The sequence below is a fragment of the Micropterus dolomieu genome, linkage group LG15 (genome assembly GCF_021292245.1).
Source record: "Micropterus dolomieu isolate WLL.071019.BEF.003 ecotype Adirondacks linkage group LG15, ASM2129224v1, whole genome shotgun sequence".
In the NCBI taxonomy this organism is placed as follows: Eukaryota; Metazoa; Chordata; class Actinopteri; order Centrarchiformes; family Centrarchidae; genus Micropterus; species Micropterus dolomieu.
This window is the reverse complement of record NC_060164.1, coordinates 24,261,820-24,283,924: the sequence shown is the minus strand read 5'-3', so window position 1 is coordinate 24,283,924 and position 22,105 is coordinate 24,261,820. Positions and strand designations below refer to the sequence as shown.

At 39.1% G+C, this 22,105-nt stretch overlaps 1 protein-coding gene across 1 annotated transcript in view; it reads left to right on the top strand.

The window, feature by feature from the left end:
- cdh5 (cadherin 5) overlaps positions 1–22,105 on the top strand; it is a 35,824-nt gene that overhangs the window by 7,857 nt on the left and 5,862 nt on the right. The window contains exons 2-14 of the mRNA XM_046070655.1: positions 2,028–2,267; positions 2,621–2,900; positions 3,487–3,603; positions 3,785–3,952; positions 4,136–4,317; positions 7,368–7,475; positions 7,979–8,121; positions 8,214–8,347; positions 9,785–9,894; positions 10,424–10,526; positions 15,809–15,939; positions 16,111–16,225; positions 21,078–21,210. Coding sequence (XP_045926611.1) covers positions 2,028–2,267; positions 2,621–2,900; positions 3,487–3,603; positions 3,785–3,952; positions 4,136–4,317; positions 7,368–7,475; positions 7,979–8,121; positions 8,214–8,347; positions 9,785–9,894; positions 10,424–10,526; positions 15,809–15,939; positions 16,111–16,225; positions 21,078–21,210 — 1,964 coding nt within the window. The remainder of the gene's footprint in view (positions 1–2,027; positions 2,268–2,620; positions 2,901–3,486; positions 3,604–3,784; positions 3,953–4,135; positions 4,318–7,367; positions 7,476–7,978; positions 8,122–8,213; positions 8,348–9,784; positions 9,895–10,423; positions 10,527–15,808; positions 15,940–16,110; positions 16,226–21,077; positions 21,211–22,105) is intronic.

Below are 22,105 nucleotides of genomic sequence, written 5' to 3'. Positions count from 1 at the left end.
GCTGCATTGAGATATCTACTGGAGTACAGAGCACATATAGACTAAAATGTTTTGAAGATTATTTCCCTGGCATTTCTGCTTTATTAGATAGGGCCCGGTGGGGGGAGACAGTAACCATGGGGGAGACAGAGAGACAGACAGAGAGGGTGAGACCGTAAGAAAGAACAGAAGGAAAAGCTGCTAAGTTTACTTGACTGCTGGTGTTTATGCGCCTTATACATTTATATTTTGGTTAAATAGTGCTAAAGTGCCTTGCAGGCAGGAGCAAGTGATGCAAGGCCGTGTAACGTCTCGTAATCAGTCAAAAGCCATAAATCCGACAAGGTTTGGTTTAATTTTTAAAGGTGATTTTACCAAATTTCAGCTTTAATATGAGTTCTACATTTTGGTTTAGGCAATTCAGTCTGTTTTGGTTGAGGAAATGAATATTTTGAATCATTTGTGTGTTACGGTGCATATCATGTGAGTGATGTTCATGATGTAACACACCACAGATGTTGTGAGAAATTTTTTAAGTAGTTAGGCAGTGAGACAGCCTTATTTCTGTCTGAGATCTTAAAGTTTGGACTCTAACTGGTTTGATGCACATTTTTGGCTTGTCATTTAAGTTAACTTCCCAACATTGTGCGATATTATAAAAAATACAGTTGAGTAAATGTCTGTTGTGAGATTGGCTTGATTTTGTTAGTGTTTGTCAGTGGGTTCATCACTTTGGTCTGGACAGAAATATCTCAACAACTACAGGGTGAATTACCATAAATTTTGTACAGACCTTCATGTTTCCCTGAGGATGAATCCTAATGACTTTGGTGATCCCCTGACTTTTCCCTATAGTGCCACCAGCAGGTTGATATTTGTGGTTTAGAGTCTTTTGTCTCGACAACTGTTGAATCAATAAACTTTCATGCACACAGTCATGTTCATTGTGAACTTTGGTGATCTCCTCTAGTGCCATGATCATGTCAAAACAAAATTTGTCCAATACTTTGTTTATAACAATTTGGTTTTATTTACAATGAACACTATGGCCTTTTATTTCACCGCATGGTGTTGAGACAAAAAATATTGCTGCCTTAAAAATAGGTTCTGTGTTCGTGTGTACTTGTTGCTATAGGTAAAGCTGAGAAGACAAAATACACTTTGAATTATAAATCCATAAGTTTGGAGGCATGTGTGATGAATATTTTTTGACATATTGCTTTAAATGATGTGCAAAAACTGACCTTATTATTTAATCCTAGATTTTAAGAACTTGAATCAGCAACGGGTCCACACACTGTAGCTCCCCTAAGTGCAATATATTTGCACATCCACTGGTGACATCAGCAGCAAAGCCCACACTGTTCTATACCCAAATCCTCTCTTTTCTCCCCTACAATTTGAAAATTTGGTAAAAAAGAAACACCAATCAAAAATTCGAAATGTCAAACAGTCCCTTTATGGAAAATGGCATTTCTAATGGCTGATAAAGACAGGCATCCTAAGTGGTTTTAATGTCAGCTCCCCTCTCCGTCTCTGTCTGTCTGTCTCTTTCTGCGTCTGTCTCTCCCTCATGCTACGCCAGTGGGTCAGGACCTAAAATGGGTCACAAGCCTATGTTTAATAGATCCCCATATGACCACGGTAGTGATATGCCTCAGCCCAGGTCCCATGATGAGAGGCTAAATGTTTCATTTGGGTCCCAGGCTGAAAAGGTTTAAGAGCCCTGGTCCTAAATGATAGCTAGACCTCGAGCTCAGCGTCGGACTATAAGGGGACAGTGAGTCCTTGGCCTTCACTCTGAGTCTCACCCTGGCACAGTGAAGGGGTCTGTCCACGGCTGATAAGTGGTTTTAATGTGATCTCCTCTCTCTTCTTTTTTGCTCCCTCTATCCTCTCTCATTTCCTCTCCCTCTGTATTCCTCTCTGCTTCCTCACATCGCTTATTCTGGTCTCTTCTTCTTCCTTCTCTCACCCTCATTCATTCTTTTACCCCTCTTTTCACTCATTCCTCCCCCTCTTCTTGTCCTTATCACTTTTTGCCCTAGATGATGGCTTGGCTCCAACTGTGGTCCATGGGGCTAATGGCCACGATGGCTTTGTCCGTCTCTCTTGCTGGCACGGAAGATTCTGGCCTTGCTGTGGTAGAAGAAGAGAAGCAAGGCCCTGTTGAGATTGTGAAGAAGGAGTCTCATCCTGTCCTATTCAGGCAGAAGAGGGAATGGATTTGGAACTCTCTTTATGTGGAGGAGGAGAAACCTGCACCCATCGCCTACAAGATAGGACAGGTAGGTTAACATCAGCGTTTTGACCTCACTGTCCAAAACCCACACTTAAAACAATTGAAGAAAATATCCTCTTCATGTTTCTTCCATAGCTTAGTTTTTACATTTTCTACTACTTCCCATGGCTGTCTGAAGGAAAGGCAGATGTGTATATTTGTCACTTTAATTCAGTTTGATACTGTAGCATGCCGAGAATCTGGGGCATTTACTTGTTGCTAACCAGCTCTTTGAGGAACATCTGAGCAATTTTGCTGAAAAGAAGAAATTAGCTGGAAGGCTGTTGAGTCCTCACCCTAGCAGGATAAAAACCCTGAAACTATAAGACAGTCAACCGTGTTTCTTTTTTCCTTTCACAGCTCAAATCGAGCCAGACAGTGGAGGCAAAGAGCTTTAAAATAGAAGGTGAAGGAGCAAACGACATCTTCACTGTGGATCATAAAGGTGACCTGTTTGTCACCAGATCTCTGGACAGAGAGGAGAAGAACACCTACCATTTAACTGCCAGGATGTATGATGGGAACAACAAGTTGATAGAGGACTCTGGAGAATTTGTTGTCCAGGTGACGGATATCAATGACAACAGCCCCGTTTTCCCCATAACATATAATGGATCCATTAGGGAGAGATCCTCAATAGGTGAGTATGGTTACTACCAGAATCATTTTAAGATCATTAGCAGCTGATAGCCAGTTGAAAATTTGCTCACGTTTCTTGAACGTGTGATGAAATTTTGAGATGTGGGTAAATTAAGGTCTTGTACAGCCCTATATAACATATTATGTTTTAAATTATATAGGTCCACAACATCAATGTGTTCCAACCAGCCCATACTATAGGTGAAGACATGTGACATGTTGTCAAGACCATAAATGAAACAAATCCTTGCAGGACAAAGTTTCTATTGCTGCAAGTGTGTGTTTGAAATTGACCGTCCAGTGATAGTTTAGATTAAAAATAGACTACACTGTGAAATGTCTGGGGAAAATGAAACATAATGTCAACGCCTGTCACATTCATTAGTGCATTCTTCTGTGAAGAAAGGCGCATTGGTGACTTAAATACCACAATCTTAGCACATAATCATAATGCATTAATCAGTTCATTAAACAGCCAGGATGTTCAATACAAGAAAATGTGGGCTGGACACATTTATTTTCCAACACTAAACACTGTAGCATGATGTCTTATTGATGATGCAATTTTTCATCTGTTCTTCATCTAGGAACTAAAGTAGTTGAGGTGAGGGCAACTGATGCTGATGACCCCACCACTGCTAACGGAGAGCTCAGGTACTCTTTGATCCAAGACCTATCTGCCTTCGAAATCCACAGCATCACAGGTAGGCTTCTTGCAGTGACGTCCAACATGACTATTACCCTGCAGCCACATTGTCTTTTTCTTACGCTAATCTAGAGGAGGTGTAGCTGTACAAGCTATTTTCACTTGAATATGAGTCAGAGCTGACCTAAAAGATAACACCCTCTCTGTCTGTCTGCCTCTCTCTCACTGTCTCTCTGCAGGTATGATCAGCTGCAAGATCAACACTCTGGACCGGGAAACCAAGAGTCAGTATGTGGTGGTGGTTAAAGCTCAGGACATGAGAGGAATGGCCTCTGGCAGCACAGCCACCACCTCTGTCACGGTCACCATCACCGACATCAACGACAACATTGCTTCTTTCACCAGAGGTAAGGAACAGACTGCTAGAGTAATATGAAAATCTATGGTAATAATTAAGAAACATTTAAGAGGTTGCTCATCTGGACACATTAAAATGATAACACACCTATAAAATATTCACAATACTTTCTTTACATATTTACTGTCACTATCTTATATACACAGCATTTACATATGTTTTCTGTCTGCAGGGATATATGAGCTGCAGGTTCCAGAGGACCACAAGTTGAATGAGAAGATAGGAACATTGGAGTTGGAGGACAAAGATCAGATTCAGAACAAACTACCCTTCTTCACCATTCCCAGTGAGAACAGCAAAGTGTTTAATATTGAACTCAGCCCTAACAAGGATGGCAACCTCATGCTCAAACAGGTAGGAGGCACGAATGAACAGACGATATCTCCAGGCTAGCACTTTTTAAAGTCGTGTTAAATTCTGTATTTGTAAATCAGCCATAGTATTCATTGCTTTTAGTGTGTCAAGTTGATTTTTTAGTGGGAATACTGAATAATTTTGTAACATTTTTTCCTTTAGTGAATTTGAATCCATACACACTATCCTGGAATTAGTATATTTTTTTCAATTATACTGTAGGTTAGCATCATATTAATGTTTTATCAATCTCTACTTTTTAAAATTTGTGGAGTTACTCTACAATCTTTTCATGTACACCCTGGTAACTGCAGGAGTACTAGCTGGAGTAGAAGGTCTCAATGCTATAGTTAATCTAAATTAAATGAAAGTGGTTTAGGTAGTGTTACATACTCACGCTTTAATGTTCAGTCCCCAAAAGCAGTACGAACCTTAAGTCCAAATAGTACAATATGCTATGTTTTGATGTTTGTTTTACATTGTAGGTATTTAAGTGATGCTTTCAGAGTGGTATGAAACATGCACACAAAAATAGATTTACATTACATTACCAACGTTCTTCAAACATCTGATAGCATAAGGATCAAGGGCACAGTGCCCTGACAGGATTTCCATGACATATATGATATGTGTATATATATCAGTGTATTGACATTTTCAAAAGAGGTTTTTGGTTATGACACCGTACCCACAACATGGCCACCAATTTCCTAAAAAATCAAAAATAAAACTGCAATATCAAATATTAGATCTTTTTTTCAAGCCCAGAAGACCAGGGCCCGTATTTATCGAGCTTCTCAGAATTACTCATAAGAACACTGCTAAGAATTGAATTTACTTAAAAAAAATTCTTGGCTCAAAGCTGTGCTTAAAAGTTAGTTATCAAGCATCATAGTCGGAATTTGAATGGAGTTTAGGACTAAATCTTAAGTGTCAGTCAGGATTATGGATGACGATGTAGGCAAGGGCCAATCACCTTATTTAAGAATATTCTCAGATAAATTCACGTTGAGCGGTGAAATTCCTAAGAGGAGTTTATGTTCAACAGACATTTGACAATTAAGAATTTTTAAGAGAATAAATTATGTACATACATGCTACGTATTCATTGGAAATGAAATAAAAAAGTTGATCTTTATATGAGCGCCATCAATTGCACCTACTACTCCTGGGAAGCCGGCTATTTCCATGAATTTTGTTTGCTTCTGTCAGATTACGGGGGGTGGTGTTGGGAAGTCGTTGCAACGAGTGACAATGTGTGGAGCTGTAACTGCCATAATTGTTTCCATGACAATTCGGCTTATTGATGGTTGTGACGGGCCAAAATCATTAGCATTGCTGCATTTTCCCTGTCGCAAATAAACAAAGCGTCATCACAACCTTCAATTTAGCTGAAAATGTATTGCTGCGTAAAGTTAGTGGTGAGATGACGTCCCTCACCAACTCGCTGACAAAGATTATGGCTGCACTGTCTGACCCAGTCTAATTAAGTGTGTGTCGTCAAATAATTCAGAAACATTCTTCCTCTCCTGAAAGATTTGCGCATGGCAACTCCTAACCACTTGAGAGTATTCATGAGCTGTCGTGAGTAAGAGTGATTCTTAGCTTTGAGAAATTTGATAACTTGCTTTTATTTTTAAGTTTAAAAGTAGGAGTTTCATGAATTCTCAGCACTTAAGACTAAAATGGCACTTTGAGAAGTTTGATAAATACCGGCCCAGGCCTCCTTCTGGTTAGGAGAGCTATTTATTCAGGCAGGACTTCTAGCAGGTTTACTTCACTGGATTGTGCTCTTCAGATAAAGTATTTAGGACATCAGAGAGCTGAAAATGTATTCTAATGAAATGAGCTCTGTAATAGCTTGTACCCACGCTGGCCTGGAATTGAATTGCTCCACAATCTACTCTCTCCTCAACTCGCCCCTCAGCTCTGTAGTCGTTCTCATCTTTCTCACCGGCTGTGTTTACTTGTACAGAGTAATCCAGCTATCGGCCACACTGCGGTTAAGGTCTTATTCCTTTTAAGCTGTTTACACATGCCTTTGATACCCTGCGACTGAGCATACCTGTTACCATGAATAATCCAGTTAACAGAATATTCTGTCTACCTGTGGTGTCCCATCCACAGATAAAACATTTAACTGAACAGTAGGCTATTTCTAATACAGGGGAATGAAATGATAATCCAAACAGAAATGTGACAGTAAGCACTGCTTGCAGCCACATATTTATTGACATGAAAGTGTATCTGTAACACTATGCTAGTCTCATTTTGTGCAGAAGTATTCCTATGCACGGTAACATGTTTGACATGGAAGAGAAAGTTGGCATTTTATTGTGTTTCTTAAATCCAGAATGTGAGTTTAACCAGGTTGTTTCAGCTGAGTTGTGACATTTAAAGCCTTTTTACACCTTGTTATAGACAACTGTGCTTGGTGAACAGACGCAGGTGTAAATGCACTGGAGATGAAGATAGGGGATGCATTTGAGCGCATAAAAAATAAAGTGCAAATGCAATGTATCCCCAGATGTCTGGAAATATATAGTTCTGAGGATGAATCCAAATATGGAACATGCTGATTTCAACAATGGATAACAAGCGACATGAAGTGTTAAAGTAAAGACAGCCTTAGACATTAAAGTTACGTCTCAGAAACATTATGAGGAACGTGACGTTGAGTTAGTTTACTGCATTTTGGTGAGAGAACAGAGAAATGTTGGATTTCCAGCTGCATCAGATGTAGACAGCATTAATATAAGGTACATGTTAATGAGAGGTAGGATTAAGCCTTTCAGGTAAGTTGCGTGAAGTTTCAGAGTCTTCGGGAAACTACTGAATATCATTAATCCAGTGTACCTACTGTTTTAAGCCCTTAACCTTGGGGGTTCATACTAAATTATTTGGCCACATAAACATAGCCAATGCAAGGATTAGAAGAGTTCATAATAGGTAGTCTATGCTCAACATTAACTCAAATCATGATCGAATAATTATTCATTTTTGACTTATCGCGGACTTAAGTCTCATTCACCTCTTTCTGGGATCCACAGGCTCTGGACTACGAAACAAAGCACAGCTACACGTTCACTGTCCAGGTGGGAGAAAAAGATCTGCATTTTCCTGCCGACAACGCGAAAAGTGCGGTCACCACAGCCAGGGTAAATATCAGACAAGACATCTGTTGTGTTCAAGCCATTCTCCAGGGATGGTATCACCCCACTTTTCATTAATTTTCTTTTAAAACAGGAAAGAAGGAAAAGTAATCAAATGTTAAGTTCAGTTGATTATCATGGCGGCAGCGTACATCACTGTCTGCTTCAGTGGGAAGAAAATGTTTTGTGCGAAAGGATTTGTTGGTTAACTCAACCTAAAAGTCACTGATTTGGAAACTGGAGAGCTGGTAAATGTAATTTTCTTTCTGTAGATACTGTATATTCTTGAGCATCTCCCAACTGTGCCACCGCTCAATCATCAGCTCTACCAGGGAGCCTTTAGTAGGCAGGTCTCAGTCACCATGAGTGACAGAATGAGTACGACAATGTAGAAAAAAACGTTCAGTCCTACAATTGCAGTCCATTTAAATCTTTAACGTTGACCTAATGTGCACAGCTTACACGCCAAAAATGTCTTTTAATTTTTATGAATGAATTTAAATTGACAGGTAAACATCAAGGTGTTGGATGTTGACGAGCCGCCGGTCTTCTCCCAGAACATCTACACTTTCACTGTGGTGGAAGAACGTATTGTGAACTTCATAGGAACAGTCACAGCCAGAGATCCTGACAAAGCCAACAACGTCATACGGTACAATGCAATGAGAGCTTCTAAAAAGAACAAATGATGTTATGAATTCTGAGTAGTGGCTGTTACACTGTTCCCTTGCTCTCTCTGTTTAGGTACTCCATCTTAGACAAGGACTGTCCCATCAGTGTCAACCCGTTAACAGGTCAGCTGTCCACCCTGAGGGTCCTGGACAGAGAGCTAGAGGCCACACACATGTTTCAAATTAAGGCACAGGAGGAGCCAAGTGGTACGTCACACACTTATTTATTAATCCTGTTTCCTTCAAACAATAGAACCTCAGATAAAAAATCAAAACCATGTGTGTGTCTTGAACAACGGTAATGTGCATTCAGGGAGGGAGTTAGAAAGGCCACAAAGACAGTGTGTTCTCTTGATGTTCACCGAGCAGCTTTTCTAGATTTATTGAGGGCTGGGAGTGTAACACATTAACAGGGATTTTTAAAGATTTAACATATTTCCACAACACCTGGTCGACCCACATGGGAAAGGAGAGAGTAGGCAGGAAAATCACATTAGAGGTCTCTTTGTTCATTTGAAGCTTAAAAACCAAACTATATATTTTTAGACCAGCAGTGAATGAAATCCAGAGATCTATTTTAGTGGCTTGTCACGATGTTTAAGGAACACAATGGTACCCTGAGCTTGACAAGGTCCTCGATATACAGTACATGTACTGTACTAAAGATAGTTTCAAAATCTCAGAACAAGAGACAGAAAAGAGACCTGCACATTTATCAAAAGATGAACATTCAAAAGAAATATCAATGATGTAAAATAATTGTAAAAGCTGCCAAACAAAAAGCTCACAAATAGAAATCCTTTTCAGTCACTTGACCTTAATCGGTTCCATCAAAGAAAGAGAGACACACGCCAGAGCAGTATCATGGCTAATCACTGTCAGATCTGCCTATTAAGGTAAATAACTAACAAGCTGTGTGAAGTGAGTCATGTTAGACAAAAGTGACAAATTAAATAAACATAGTGCTACAAAAACTTGGAAGACTTTGAGAAATGTAGATGTATTTTATAGAAGTAACTGCTTTTACACATGACTCTGGGGGATTTAAAAATAAAATATGAAGAATTGATTATTTAAAGGGTTATTGTTTCTCCTGTTAGCACACCTGTATCCATCTGTTTTAACAGGATGATTTGTTTTCCCTCCATACTGTGGGCCCGTAGATGCATTAAATGAGATTACATTACATCATATGTATTACATGTAAGGATTATTTAATCCCCCAGCATGCTCTGAAAAATCCCTGCAAGCAGCTCATTGAAATATTTTGTGCATTTCTTTTGGCTATATGCTGTAAATTGTCAGCACACTGTAAATGTAAATGCTCCGTACTTGTATAGCACCTTTCTAGTCTTCGACCACTCAAAGCGCTTTTACACTACATCTGCATTCACCATTCACTCACATTCATAAACTGAGCCTAAGTGCTCAAACAGAAACTAACATTCACACACATTCATTCACTGGTGGATGAATTCGGGGTTCAGTATCTTGCCCAAGGATACTTCTACATGCAGCCTGGAGGTGCCGGGGATTGAACCGCCCCTGTGCTACAGTGCTAAACCAAATTATAAAATAAACCCCTGCAAGAAACACCCATCATTACACTACAGTTAATCATGTGCTGTTTTTTCACCTCTGTAGGTTTGGAATCATTTGTGAAAGTTAACATTATAGTTGAGGACATCAATGACAATAAGCCTGAATTGTCTGTGGATGAGATCTTTGTATGTGAGAACGACATCACTGATACGGTAAGAAGAACACAGTGTTTGCAGTAGGTTATCATATTTGGATATTTTTTAATACAACTTGACTGATGTTACAAAAATATGTCTGTGTATTTCTACTGTAACTACAGACTCTGTGTAAGCGCTGCCCTCTTAATACATATTTAGTCATTTAGTCATTATAGTCAGTTTTGACCTTTATTTATTTCCAGTTCCAACACACACACCCAAACTCATGCAAAGTCAAAGGGCTGGCCTCCTCAGTTTGTTGTTATTATTTCACATATCATTCAAATAAAATTTCTTTCTAGGTTAAATCCCAGTCTGGAGGTCTAACTTTAATCCTAGTTTTATTTACTAGTCAGCTGTGGCTCACACAGTCTGATGACAAGATGTCTGACTGAAATTACAGTCAGACATCATTAAATATGTCAACAATGTGTGTTAAACTGCATTTTGGTAATTGTGCTCAATTCACTAATATCCTGTGTACATGTAGACTGCATTGGATATAAACAAAGTTAGTGTTTATTGATTTTTTGTCTTTCCTCAGGTGATAGGAACCTTGAGAGCCACGGATAAAGACGACCACCCGGCTTCATTCCGTTTCAGCCTGGCCAATGAGAGCTCCAACTTCACCATCAGAGACTATGGCAGTAAGTCTTGTGTGCACCGAGAATATATTTACCTTTCTTTTCTTGCTTGTTGCTCTAAATGGTGCTCGGAGGAAGCACTGGCCTCGACACTTGTTGCTATGCAACAACTGAAACTCCATTTGAAGCACAGTGCTTTGTTGCTCAAAGTTGAAATTATTTTAACTTCTCAAAGCATGCTTTGGTTCTCCCAGCCAGACAGGGGATTTAGAGAGCTTGTCTGAGACCATAAGTGCTGTCTAGAATGCACAACAGCAAATATTGAAAATAATGAGAGCAAGTGCCTCAGTGGACTTGCAGATGACTTTCTGTGTATCCTAAACTAATCCCAGCTAAGGATGTTAAAGGAACATGTCACACACAGTGCTACTATGGTGCTCTTTACCGAAAAAGCGTGGAGGGAAAAAGTGTACATGGAAAACTGCACCAAGAGGCCAACTCTTTATTTGGGAGGTGCATAAGAACATGCACATTTTGATTGTGTGTATCTTGTTCTAATAGTTTTAGGGCTTTTCAGAGATGTTGCAAAACATAACAGAACTTCAATCAACAAAGACTATGGCTTGAATTTAAAAGCTTTATTGATTTTTTTATTGAAACAGACTTTGGCGTACAGTACTGATTGAATTTTCACTTAATTTATTTACAAAGACATAAAAATAGCTAAATGTATGAAATAAAAATAGGGCTAATTCTTCCAAGCATCTACTGCATCTGACCACTGTATATTTTTTATACATGCAAACAAGTCTTTAGTCATTAAAACATGAAATTCCCCATGCAAAGCAACAACAGTCAGATGCTGGTAGTTAGCAGGATTAGGCAATAAAAAATCGAAAACAAGTTATCGCACACTGAAATGACTTTACTATAGTTATTGTTAACAACGTGTTTCACTAGAGATAGTCATGCTAGCGGCTCTGTGAGGCTGTACTTATGTACTGCGGTGTCCTGACCTGAAAGCTAATGTCAGCGAAGCAACGTCCATCACACACAACATAAAAAGAGAGCTTTCTGTTACCCAAAGATTACTCTAAATCCAAAGTAGCATCTACAGTCAGTAGATCCGATGCTATTTGGGAGTAAAAATGTGTAAATATAAATGCACAAGCCATAAAATGCCAGCTCAAATAAGCAGACCGTGACATAGATGATGGTGTAAAAACTCTACAGACATTTTCTTTGATCCAGACATTGATATTTAGGCAAAGGTTGGTGCTCTGTTACGTCAGATTTTCAAAGCCTATTTGGGTTATTCAATTTAGGACATAAAATGGCACAAGTAAAACAGTTATCATAATTTTTGATCATCACATACCCCTATAATACATGAAAGCCAGAGGAAAAGTATAACCAACTGTTCTAGTCAAATATTAAACGTCTGAATAGATGAAAGCCTTAGGTAGTCAGATGAAAGATTTAGGTGAAGAGTTACTATTTAATTTAAGTGAAACTTGAAACATACTGAAAGGAAGATAAACAGATGGAAAAAGGCATTAACTTGCCTCATCCATTTCCTCTCCGTTCGTGTCTGGAGGGGTTGACATGTTGAACCGATGGAGAAAAGGAAGAGGAAGACGGAAGAGAGCAAAAGGAAAGACAGATGAGGCATAGGTGGGAGAAAAGATGAAAGGAGGTGAGAGGAAGAGATCTGGATTAAGGAAGATGTGTGATATTAAAGTGAGACCATGTTAAAATGAGGAGAGGAGGCAAATATAAAGGATATATAAAGGAGATGGTATAATGAAGAGCAACAGAGGAAAAGAAAATATGAATGAGTGGAGGGTGGAGTAGAATGAAGAATATTTGGTAAGGAGGAAGAAAGATGAGAGCAGAGAAAGAAAACAGGTAAATCAAAAACAGTAGTATGTGAAAGGAAGGTAGAAAGTAGAAAGGGGAAAGAAGATTTGAAAGGGGGAGGAGGAAACATGGGAAAGGAAATACATGGGATAAAAAATAGCGGAAAAGAGAGGAGAAAAGGATAAGGAATGAAAGAAGAAATGCAAATAAATGGGGAATGAGATCAGGACACATCAAATGTTTAAAAGAAATGGCTAAGAGGAGGAAAAGAGAAACAGAGAAGAGAAATACAGAAGAGGAAATTATTTACAAGAAGAGAAAAGTGAACTAGTAAGATTAAGGAAAAGATTCAAGGAGAGGAAAGAGACAAAAAGGACAACAGAGGAAAGGAGAGGAGGTAGTTCGTTGATAAGTGCTGGTTGTCAGTGTGAACCTCTGTTCTCCCCTGTGGCTCAGGACTTAGGCCCCCAAAAATCATCTGACAGCGCCTCACATCACTGCTTACACACAAACACACACACACACACACACACACACACACACACACACACATGCAACAAGAGTTGCAAAGTGAGGGCTTTTAAAATATTTATCGACTACCAGCTCTTTAAAACTTGCAAAAAACAACCATGCTTTCATTATGGGACATTACTCAAACACACACATGCGCGCACACACACACACACACACACACACACACACACACACACACTCCAACAGTCAGTGTAGCTGCATGGTGAAGTGACAGGAGTCTGTGTTCAGACCAGGCGACTACACAAAGCTCACTGCATTAATACCAGACAAGTGAGAGGAGGAGGAAGGAAAACAAAGAGATGAACAGAGAAAACAACTAATGAGATGCAGGAAGAGAACAAAATAGATGAAGAGAACAACAGAAATATAGAGAGGACAGTGAGAAATATACAGAAATCCAGAGAGACAGGAAAGAGTTAGATTCAAACTAAGAAGGAGCAGGAGACGAGACGGAGAGGAGGGATGAGATGAAGAGAGGACAGAAGCTGCTTTCATCTTTTATTCAGTTAGTTAAGGCTTCATCTGTACCCATGTCCTCCCACACACACACACCTTCATGTGTTGTAGACAGTGGAAACCTGATCCCATGAGGTGGTTGCATAAACCTTATTTGGATGTCAGACATTTTGAACTTTCATTGAATCAGAAAAAAACATATTTTCTCACTTAGCTCCAGAAGTATCTTGCCATTCAACTAGTCTGAGAAACAAAATGACTTTTTGTGGTGTTTTTGAACAAGCTAATGAGCTTGCTGACTGGTGGTTAGAGAATCTGCCGGCCTGTAAAGCTATTGAGGCCATGATTTTGACTGACTATTGCTAGTATGTTCCCAGCTGGTTAGTCATTTGTTCACCAGGTCGAGAGGACGCGCCACTTTCTGGTGTGATGTGGACTTTCTAAAATGGTGGCGAATATAATTTAATGTGTGTGCTCAAATCACTTCAACAGTAACACAGATTTCTTGAAACAATGGGTCTCATGCAAGAAAATTTCCATTCTTATCTAAGCTTTGTCTTACTTTTTGTTTTTAATGTGTGCCACATTAGATTCAGCAAATGCTCCTAACTTCAGATAAATGCCTTCTGTGCGTAATTGTGTGTGTTCCAGAGAATTGTAAATTAGCATTATTAACGCCCCAATAATACCATATAAGGCTACTCGTCCTGCCCAATATGTCTGGAAGTGTTCATTTATGAAAATGACACCCAAGAGTAAAACAAAGAACTTTATGAGTTCAGAGATTGAGGTTCTACTTTAGGAAATTCATGAAGGGATGTTAATCATTTTTGACAGCATCAATTAAGGACATAGGGTTGGATCGGCTTGTCTGTTAGCTGTGTTGCAGCTCTGACAAGTTTCACATTTGCAGAAGCACAGCCCATGGTTATCTAAACTGCGACAACAACCATTCATCTGTCTCTGCCAATGTATCAGCACGCTGTCACTCTCTACCATGGACATGACGCACTAAGGCATCCAAAAGATTACACTTCCAGCTGACCTTATTACATACAAAGACAATTTAACCTTCAATTGGTGCATAATTTAAGTAATTTTGCAGTTTGAGATGTTCATATTGATATTGTAGCATAATACAATAGCATCAATAGCCATTTAAAATTAATTGTGATTTGAATATTGTCAAACAGTATGTCAACATAATTATGAAGTGTTTATACAGGATGACTCAAAATTGCTTTAAAGTAATGACCACTGGACTTAGTGTTTATACCTAAAATTCAAAATATGAGAAAATCGAGTAACAAAACTATTCTCACAAGTGGTTCTTGCATTCCTTTGGATAATCCACACTGTGACCTGGTTTCATTAGCAGTATAGTTGTGAGATGATTGATATAAGCACACAAACCCTCATTTACAAAACCTGTCCAACAAAGTGGAAATGTATGAGGCAAAGGAAGGCCTGATTTCTTCACTGTAAGATCACTGTAAGATCTCTGAAGGGTGGAATCAGAGTTCAGTTTTAAGAAATGTGAGATCAAGTCTTAGGAGGGATAAATTTGTTGAGCCAAGTGATTTACTATGTCTCCTTTCACAAGACCAGTATAATTTGTATTCAAAGTGCAAATGTCAGCAACACACAGGTTGTTTTTTATTTAAACTTGCCCTTAAACCACAGTTAAACTGTGTGTTTCTTTGTCTAAGAGTTTAACAGTGTGTGTTCACAAGGGTTTTTCCTGCCATTGTGTTCTCTGAAATTCCTCCAGCGTCGGGCTATTATGGAGAAAGGCTCTCCCCGTCGTCTCAGCAGGAAACTTCTGTCTACCGGGGATTTGACTAATGACTATATTGTTGGTCAGGTCTGCTGAGGAGACATTGCTCAGTTCTGCTCAACATGTTTCGGTTCTCTTTGTATTTCTGTTCTTTTGTGTTTTGTTCTATTCCCTTTTAATGCTCTAGGACTTTCAGCATACTGACTTTTGACTTTCAAAATTTGTCTGGCCACCAATTGACCGCATTACGTTTGAATGATCAGTGGCCATTTTGTATTTGGACAGATGTTTCCAGTAACAACGACCTCATCTGCAAAAGAGAGAATACAACGTTGATGCATATATTTCAGCATTTACAACATTTTGGGCCTGTAGGATGCCATAATTTCAGGTTTTTAAAGTGCTGCCATTATCTATAATCCCAAATGACTCAAATCCTAAATGCACCAAACTGACATAATCACAAACGATCTGTCTGCCTTTATGTAACGACTCTCTTCTTCTTCTCATATCTTGTTTTATCTGTGGAACAGACGCTTGCTATATAAATAGACTTTAAAGACTCTGTATACAGAGAAGGTGAACATTAGATCCGCTTTACTGAGATGAAGTGATGAGTCAGACAAATTAGACATGGATTTTGCAGAAAGGAAAGGTACTTTTGTGTTGTGAAGGTGGTTGTCACTTACTGTGTATATTTATATACTTCTTTCTTAAGACGGCACAGCAGACGTTATGGTGAAACACGGGCCGTTCAGCCTGGATGACCCCAAGGATTACAGTGTGGATGTGCGCATCAGTGACGGAGGACGACCCATCCAGACCAGCATCACCAAACTGGCAATCAAGGTCTGTGTGTGTTTTTGTGTGCGTGGGCTGTGATGTACAAAAATGCTTTTAATACAGTAAAATAGTTAATCACATGCAGTGTATAGTTTAGGTGACAGTAAATGAATACTGCTTGATAAATCAATTCACTTCACTTATGTACTTATTGATTGTTTGTACTACTGGTTGTAGTCGTGTCGGTGTGACGCCAGAAGGGTTTATACGCATTGCAAAGCTGGCGCTCGGAGGATGGGAGTGAGTGTTCATGCCCTGGTAGCCATTCTGCTCTGCATACTGACCATACTGGGTAAGTTTAAGTTTTTTTTCCCTTTCTTTTTATCTCTTCCTCACTTTCCTCCTTCCTTTCTTTCCTTCTTTAACAGTCTCTATCTTTGGTGGAAAACGCTCATTGCTGAAGTTTTTTGAACAGCACTTGTCAGAGATCATCTTTCAGGGTTTTCATCAGGCTGGAGACAATCCTTTTTTTATGCTCTTCCTAAGAATGCCTGAAGAACCTTTCTTTTTGGTGACCGTTTTTTTTCATCTTCAAGAGCTCCTTAAAGGGAAACTCAGCCAATTTTACACATCAAAGTCTGTTTACAGGTGTTAGGGTGTACTGCATATGTGGGAAAAAAAGCCTTTTGTGGCTCCAGAGGTAGCTGTGTAAGATCTGATAAATTGCCTCAAGTGACTTACTTGAGCCAGTTGGGTCTGAAGACTACAAGATTTGAAAATGAAAATAAATAAATAAATCTGGGGTTGTGGAGTTAAAAAGAAGAGAGCTTACCGGACCTCTGCAGCCCACTCCTCATCTCTGCTTGAGGCTGGAGGCTACATTAGCCACTATTGGTGGCCAGGTTGCATTGTGGGTAATGTAGGTGCCAGATTTTGACAAGGAATACAAATGTATGGAGAAAACATTAAGAAAAAAAGACTGCATAATTTTTAAAAAACTTTCCACCATGAGTCTGACTGAATCTGATGTTGTAGGAGTGAAAAGCTAAATTGGTGCAGTATTCTGTTAATGATTCCTAGATTTACTGTATGTAAAAATGCTGTATGCTGTGCTTGTTTATCTTTGGAAATGATGAGGTGACACACATCATTCCCAGCGTCTGTGCGTTTATGCTACTGAAATGGAAAAATCCTTGCCAGTAATAAAGCTTGGATGCTGGAAGCACAGATATTGTTGCAATAATATACTGTTTGGCTTGTGAGTTGCAACAGCTGGAAAAAAACATTTTACCAGTAGCTGAAAATCTTTATTAAAATGAAAATTACATTTTCCTCCAGTGAGAAGGTGATGGGTAAGTGGTAAGTTTAAAAACATAATTTCCTGTTTATTGTGTGGCCAGTCACGCTCATTTGATCCCAGGGACCCGGATGTTTTAGAAAACATACTCTGAACTCTGACTTTATTTTATTTTGTAGTTGGAAGTAGGAAATGTGTTGGAAGTAAACAAATCTCAATCACAATTAAACACAAGTGTATTCCAAACAAGCAGGAAAAATAAAATGCATCACTTCCTGTGTGGCTCTGGGTTTGTTTAGGATTTATTAAACATGTGAAATGCTCACAGTTTGAATTGGTGACAGACAAAAACATTAATTTGTGAGAAAATGTGGATGAAGTCTTGTTGTTCATCAGTCTGTTAACAAACAGGTGCAAAAGACCTTCTTAAAACCACAGAGTTTTTATTTTCTGAGTGGAAATCATGAAGATGGTATCAGTGATAGATGTAAAACGCCAGCACTGACTGATTGGGGCATGTGCACAGATTCACTTGCCCTTGCTTTGCGGTAAATACGGTTTGTGTTTTGTGGGGAACATATCCCCTCTCTTTGTTGTTGGTTTTATGAATAATGCAGCTGCGGATGTGGAAATAATGCCTGCGGTTGTGAGCTCAATATTCTCTTTGATACCTTCACCCCCTGCTCTTTTTTTTCTGGGGAAAAAGAGACACTTGTCATGTTGGATGAGAGGCACGCCGGAGATAGTTGGCCAAACAAGAGGGATCTGGGATGAGTAGTGCTGTGGAAGCAAGGCAAAGAGAAGAAGAACTTAAAGATTAAGAGGGACGGAGGCGGAGTGACAGATGGAAAAAAAACGTATATCTAGACTTAGATATGGGAGGTGGAAAGGGGTGAAACAGGCAGACAGATGAGAGGAGAGTGAGACAGAGAACTGAGGTGGAATGAGACCGACTGATTGACAGAGCGAGACAGAAAGAGGTTAAAGAAGAGAGTCACCGAAGAGGAGAATTGTGGGAAAAGCAGCAGAAGAATAGGAGTGGTAATGAGGAGAGTTTATCAGCTCTTTAGGTGCCGTCTGCTTATCAAACACCACCAAACACTCAACCTATTAACTATTAATACACTCCTTCACTATCGTGCCTTTTCCCCTCCGTTTTTTCCTTCATCTCTCTCTTTCCCTCTGGGTCTCTCTGTCTCTCTCTCTGTCTCCCTCTCTTCCCCTTTCTGTTTCTCTTTCTCTTTATCAAACACCCCCAACGCAGGAGAGATTAACTATTTAATGCACTTGTCATTATCTGCCAGGACCCAAAGCAATTTACCGCGCTCCCCATTCACCAGCGTATTTTCTCACAAGAAGTCGGGTTTGACACACGAAAAGAAATTTTTCTCACTGGTTTTTGTACAAAGAAAGTGCTTCTTCTTCTTTTTTTTTCTCTTTTCTCGTCCCTCTAAGTCTGATATCTCCAGAGCTTATTAAACTGCAGAGCATGTGTTGTAAAAGATTAATCTGTTGGTTTCCCAGGCAAACTTAAATTAGTCCCGCTCGCCCTCGACTAAAAGGCATGGCTAATGCTGCCCGTCTGCTGAGAGAAAAAGAGGTTCATATCGGGACTGAGGCTTGGGGCCTAATCTAATGTCAAATGTATCCTTCCTCTTCTCATCTGTCTTCTGTCTTGATTTCCTCAGCCCCGACTTCTCCCATTTCTTCCTCCTTCCCTCAATTGTCTTGGCCGCTCTCCTTATGTGTTTTTCTTTTCGTTTGATTCTTTCTCTTCCTTGTCCTCATTCCTCATCTCTGAAATTCAGGGCGTAAGCAAGAAAAAGTACAACTTAACTTTGTTTCTTTTACCGCACTTCAACTTCAGCTTCAATTTGGACAGTCTAGACAAAAGAAATGCAACAAAGGCATTGCAAAATGGGAAACAGTTCGAACTAGGTTTCCTGTCGTCACATAACCTGTAAATGTCTATTTACGCCTTTGTAAATGTCAAGATCTCTTCCTCTTTCTTTGACCTTGTCGTTTGGTGCTTTTCCCGTTTTCATATTTTCATTACAGTTCAGCTTGAAAGACACACTTTGATTGCTCGCCCTATATTATAGCTAGGACTTGGTTCTTAGACTGATCAGACCAAGGTAGACTGAATTTAGGGCCCACTGGTGTTGACAACCAGGAGATAAAATCACACTGAGTGTGGTCTTCCATGGTTTCTGCCTCAACCCATTCTACTATTTTAAACATGTTTAACCTTTATGACTTTGACAGAACAGTTCATGCCATATAGTAGGAGAAAAGTTTACAGTTGTTCTGTAAATCAGGAAGGCAAACAGGAGCACAATATAATTCTCATAGGATTTTTTATATGTACTCAGTCGTTCAATATGTGCTCCTTTTGGATGGTAAGACAAAAAAACACTCATCTTACAGTGTGTTCCCACCTTTATGTGAGATCTTTAACAAGCCTTCCGTATTATGACTAAATACATAACTTCTAACCACAGTTGACACACAGCCTATTACTTTTTCCTGATTTACCACTCCTATCACTGGGACAACCTCATTAATCAGTGGCTTCCAAGCCCATAACAAATTTCTGTTTCAAATCCGTTCCGTTCTGACACTGCTATGGTTAAGGTCTGATTAGATTTAGGCAGAATCTAATTTGATTAGGGTAAGGAAAAACCATGTTTTGGATTAGAAACCAGCTTTTGCTCAATTTTGGAGACAGGAAACAATGGTCTCTGCTGACCCATTCAACTATCATGACTTTCTTCCTCTGCGGACTTTGTGGCTCTACAACAATTTCATGCTATTTCCATCTCTGCTCCTGAAGCACAATAGTCATAATTCTTACAGCTGCTAGAGGTATTTGTCACCAGAACAAATGTCAGTTTTGTGCATTTTCTAATGATTTTATTTTTCAAGACTCTTATCTGCACATACTTGTCTTTACTCTTTTACTTCCTTCCCTCTATTTGCCCTCTCTTCTTCAGCCCTTTCTCCCTCTTTCTCAGTTGTTTATTTATATCATCATATGCCAGGTCCAACTTTTCTTCCCTTTCCTTTCTTTACATCCCCCTTCATCCTGTTTTCCAATTCTCATTTCCACTTCCCGACCTATATTTACTGAATCTCTCTCGCTGCTTCGTATGTTCCTCTCGCTTTTCTCTCTTTGTGGTATCTGTTTGTCTCCGGCTGAGTAGATTCATTTGAGGTTTTCATGCTAGAGGCAAATGCCTCAGACACTTTAAACCATCCACTCTTCATTTTCTCCCCTCATTCTTGTTGTTTTCTAGTCTCATTCCCTCATTAGTGTTCCACTTTCCTAACTTGTTTCCTGCCCTCATTCTTATTCTGTTGTGGTTTTTCTGGCCTAATTTTCTCTAATTTTTTAAAATTCATATAACTGTTGGTCCAGCAGGAGATATTGCAGGACAGTCTGTCTGTGTTCTACAGTGGATGTCTTCAATTTTTACCAATTCTTTCTATCTTTATTTAATGAATAGGGTTTTCACAATTTATATCTTTTATCTTTTATGACCTGAATACATATATTTCCTTCATCTACTTGCTTCTCAGTTACTGATTTCCAAGGATGTTTTTTTGGCAGCTTTAATCTTGCAAAGTCAGACATCACACTGGTACAAATTGCAATTTTCATGTGCAATGTTGAATTTATGATTGGATGCATTGGCTGTCAAAGCCCATCTCATGTTCAGTTTTATTAACCTCTGCCCCTTTTGTCTAAAATAAGCAGATCATTTCATTCAGTTACATTATCTTAACTTGTGTTGCAGATGCTGATGACCGTGCTGTCAAAGAGGATTCACACTCATCAAAAATCTGCACAGAATTAAAATGTTGTAAAAAAAATTAAATAACAACTTTTCTCTGCTATGCTTTTCAGTCATAGTGATCCTGTTTGTGATGAGGAAACGCTACCAGAAGGATTCTCTGGCCAGCATGAAGAACAGCGGAGAGATTCACGAGCAGCTGGTCACATACGATGAGGAGGGAGGAGGAGAGATGGACACTAATGGGTATGTAGATGAAAAGAACCCACTTTTATTTAGAGAATCTGAATATAACTAAAATAGCTGGGATTGGCTCCAGCCCCCCGTGACCCTGTACGCAGGATAAGTGGTTGACGATGGATGGATGGATGAATATAACTAAGAGAGAGAGCTTAAAGTAACCTGGGAACACACTGGGCACCACAGGTGTTCCAGATCACACCAATCAGTCACCTGTAGAGCAAACACAGTTACAGGTCACAGATATACAGATGACAAAATGGGTCAGTAGTTATGTTTAACATGTAATGCAACTAAAATATTTATTTTATTTCTTGCTTAATTTAATGTTTGCTTGTATTAAAGTTCTACTTTTACTATTTTGCACTCTTTATACTTCATAGAAAATCCTAATCAACTCTCTCCATTTGAAATATTTATTTTCTTAGCTGTATCTATATTTGCTGACCCAGTTTATCTGAAAGAAATCATTAAAGGTTAATCTAGCCCAAATCCAATGTAATCTATATTTAAGTAATATTAAGACCATACATAATCTTATACACTATCCATACTGCACCAAACTTAACGCTGTCAAAAGCTATGATGGTTTGGTAATAGTGAACAATGGATTAAACAAGGAGCAGAACTGAAACCACTTTCTGACTTGTTTTCCGAATGTCTTATATGTTTTCAAAAGATGAAATTGTACTTGCTGGGTGTGAAATTAAATTAAATACTATATCTTATAATCTTAGGTTAACGTTTTATTCCCTCTGATGGCACTTTGCTGTTTATTCTCCTTATTTTGTCGTATTTAGGACAGACACAACACAGACATGGTTAATGTGAAAATGACCCCCTGGAAACATTTAATTATGAATAAAAACAACTCAGCTCATGGCCCCATGATCCCATTCTT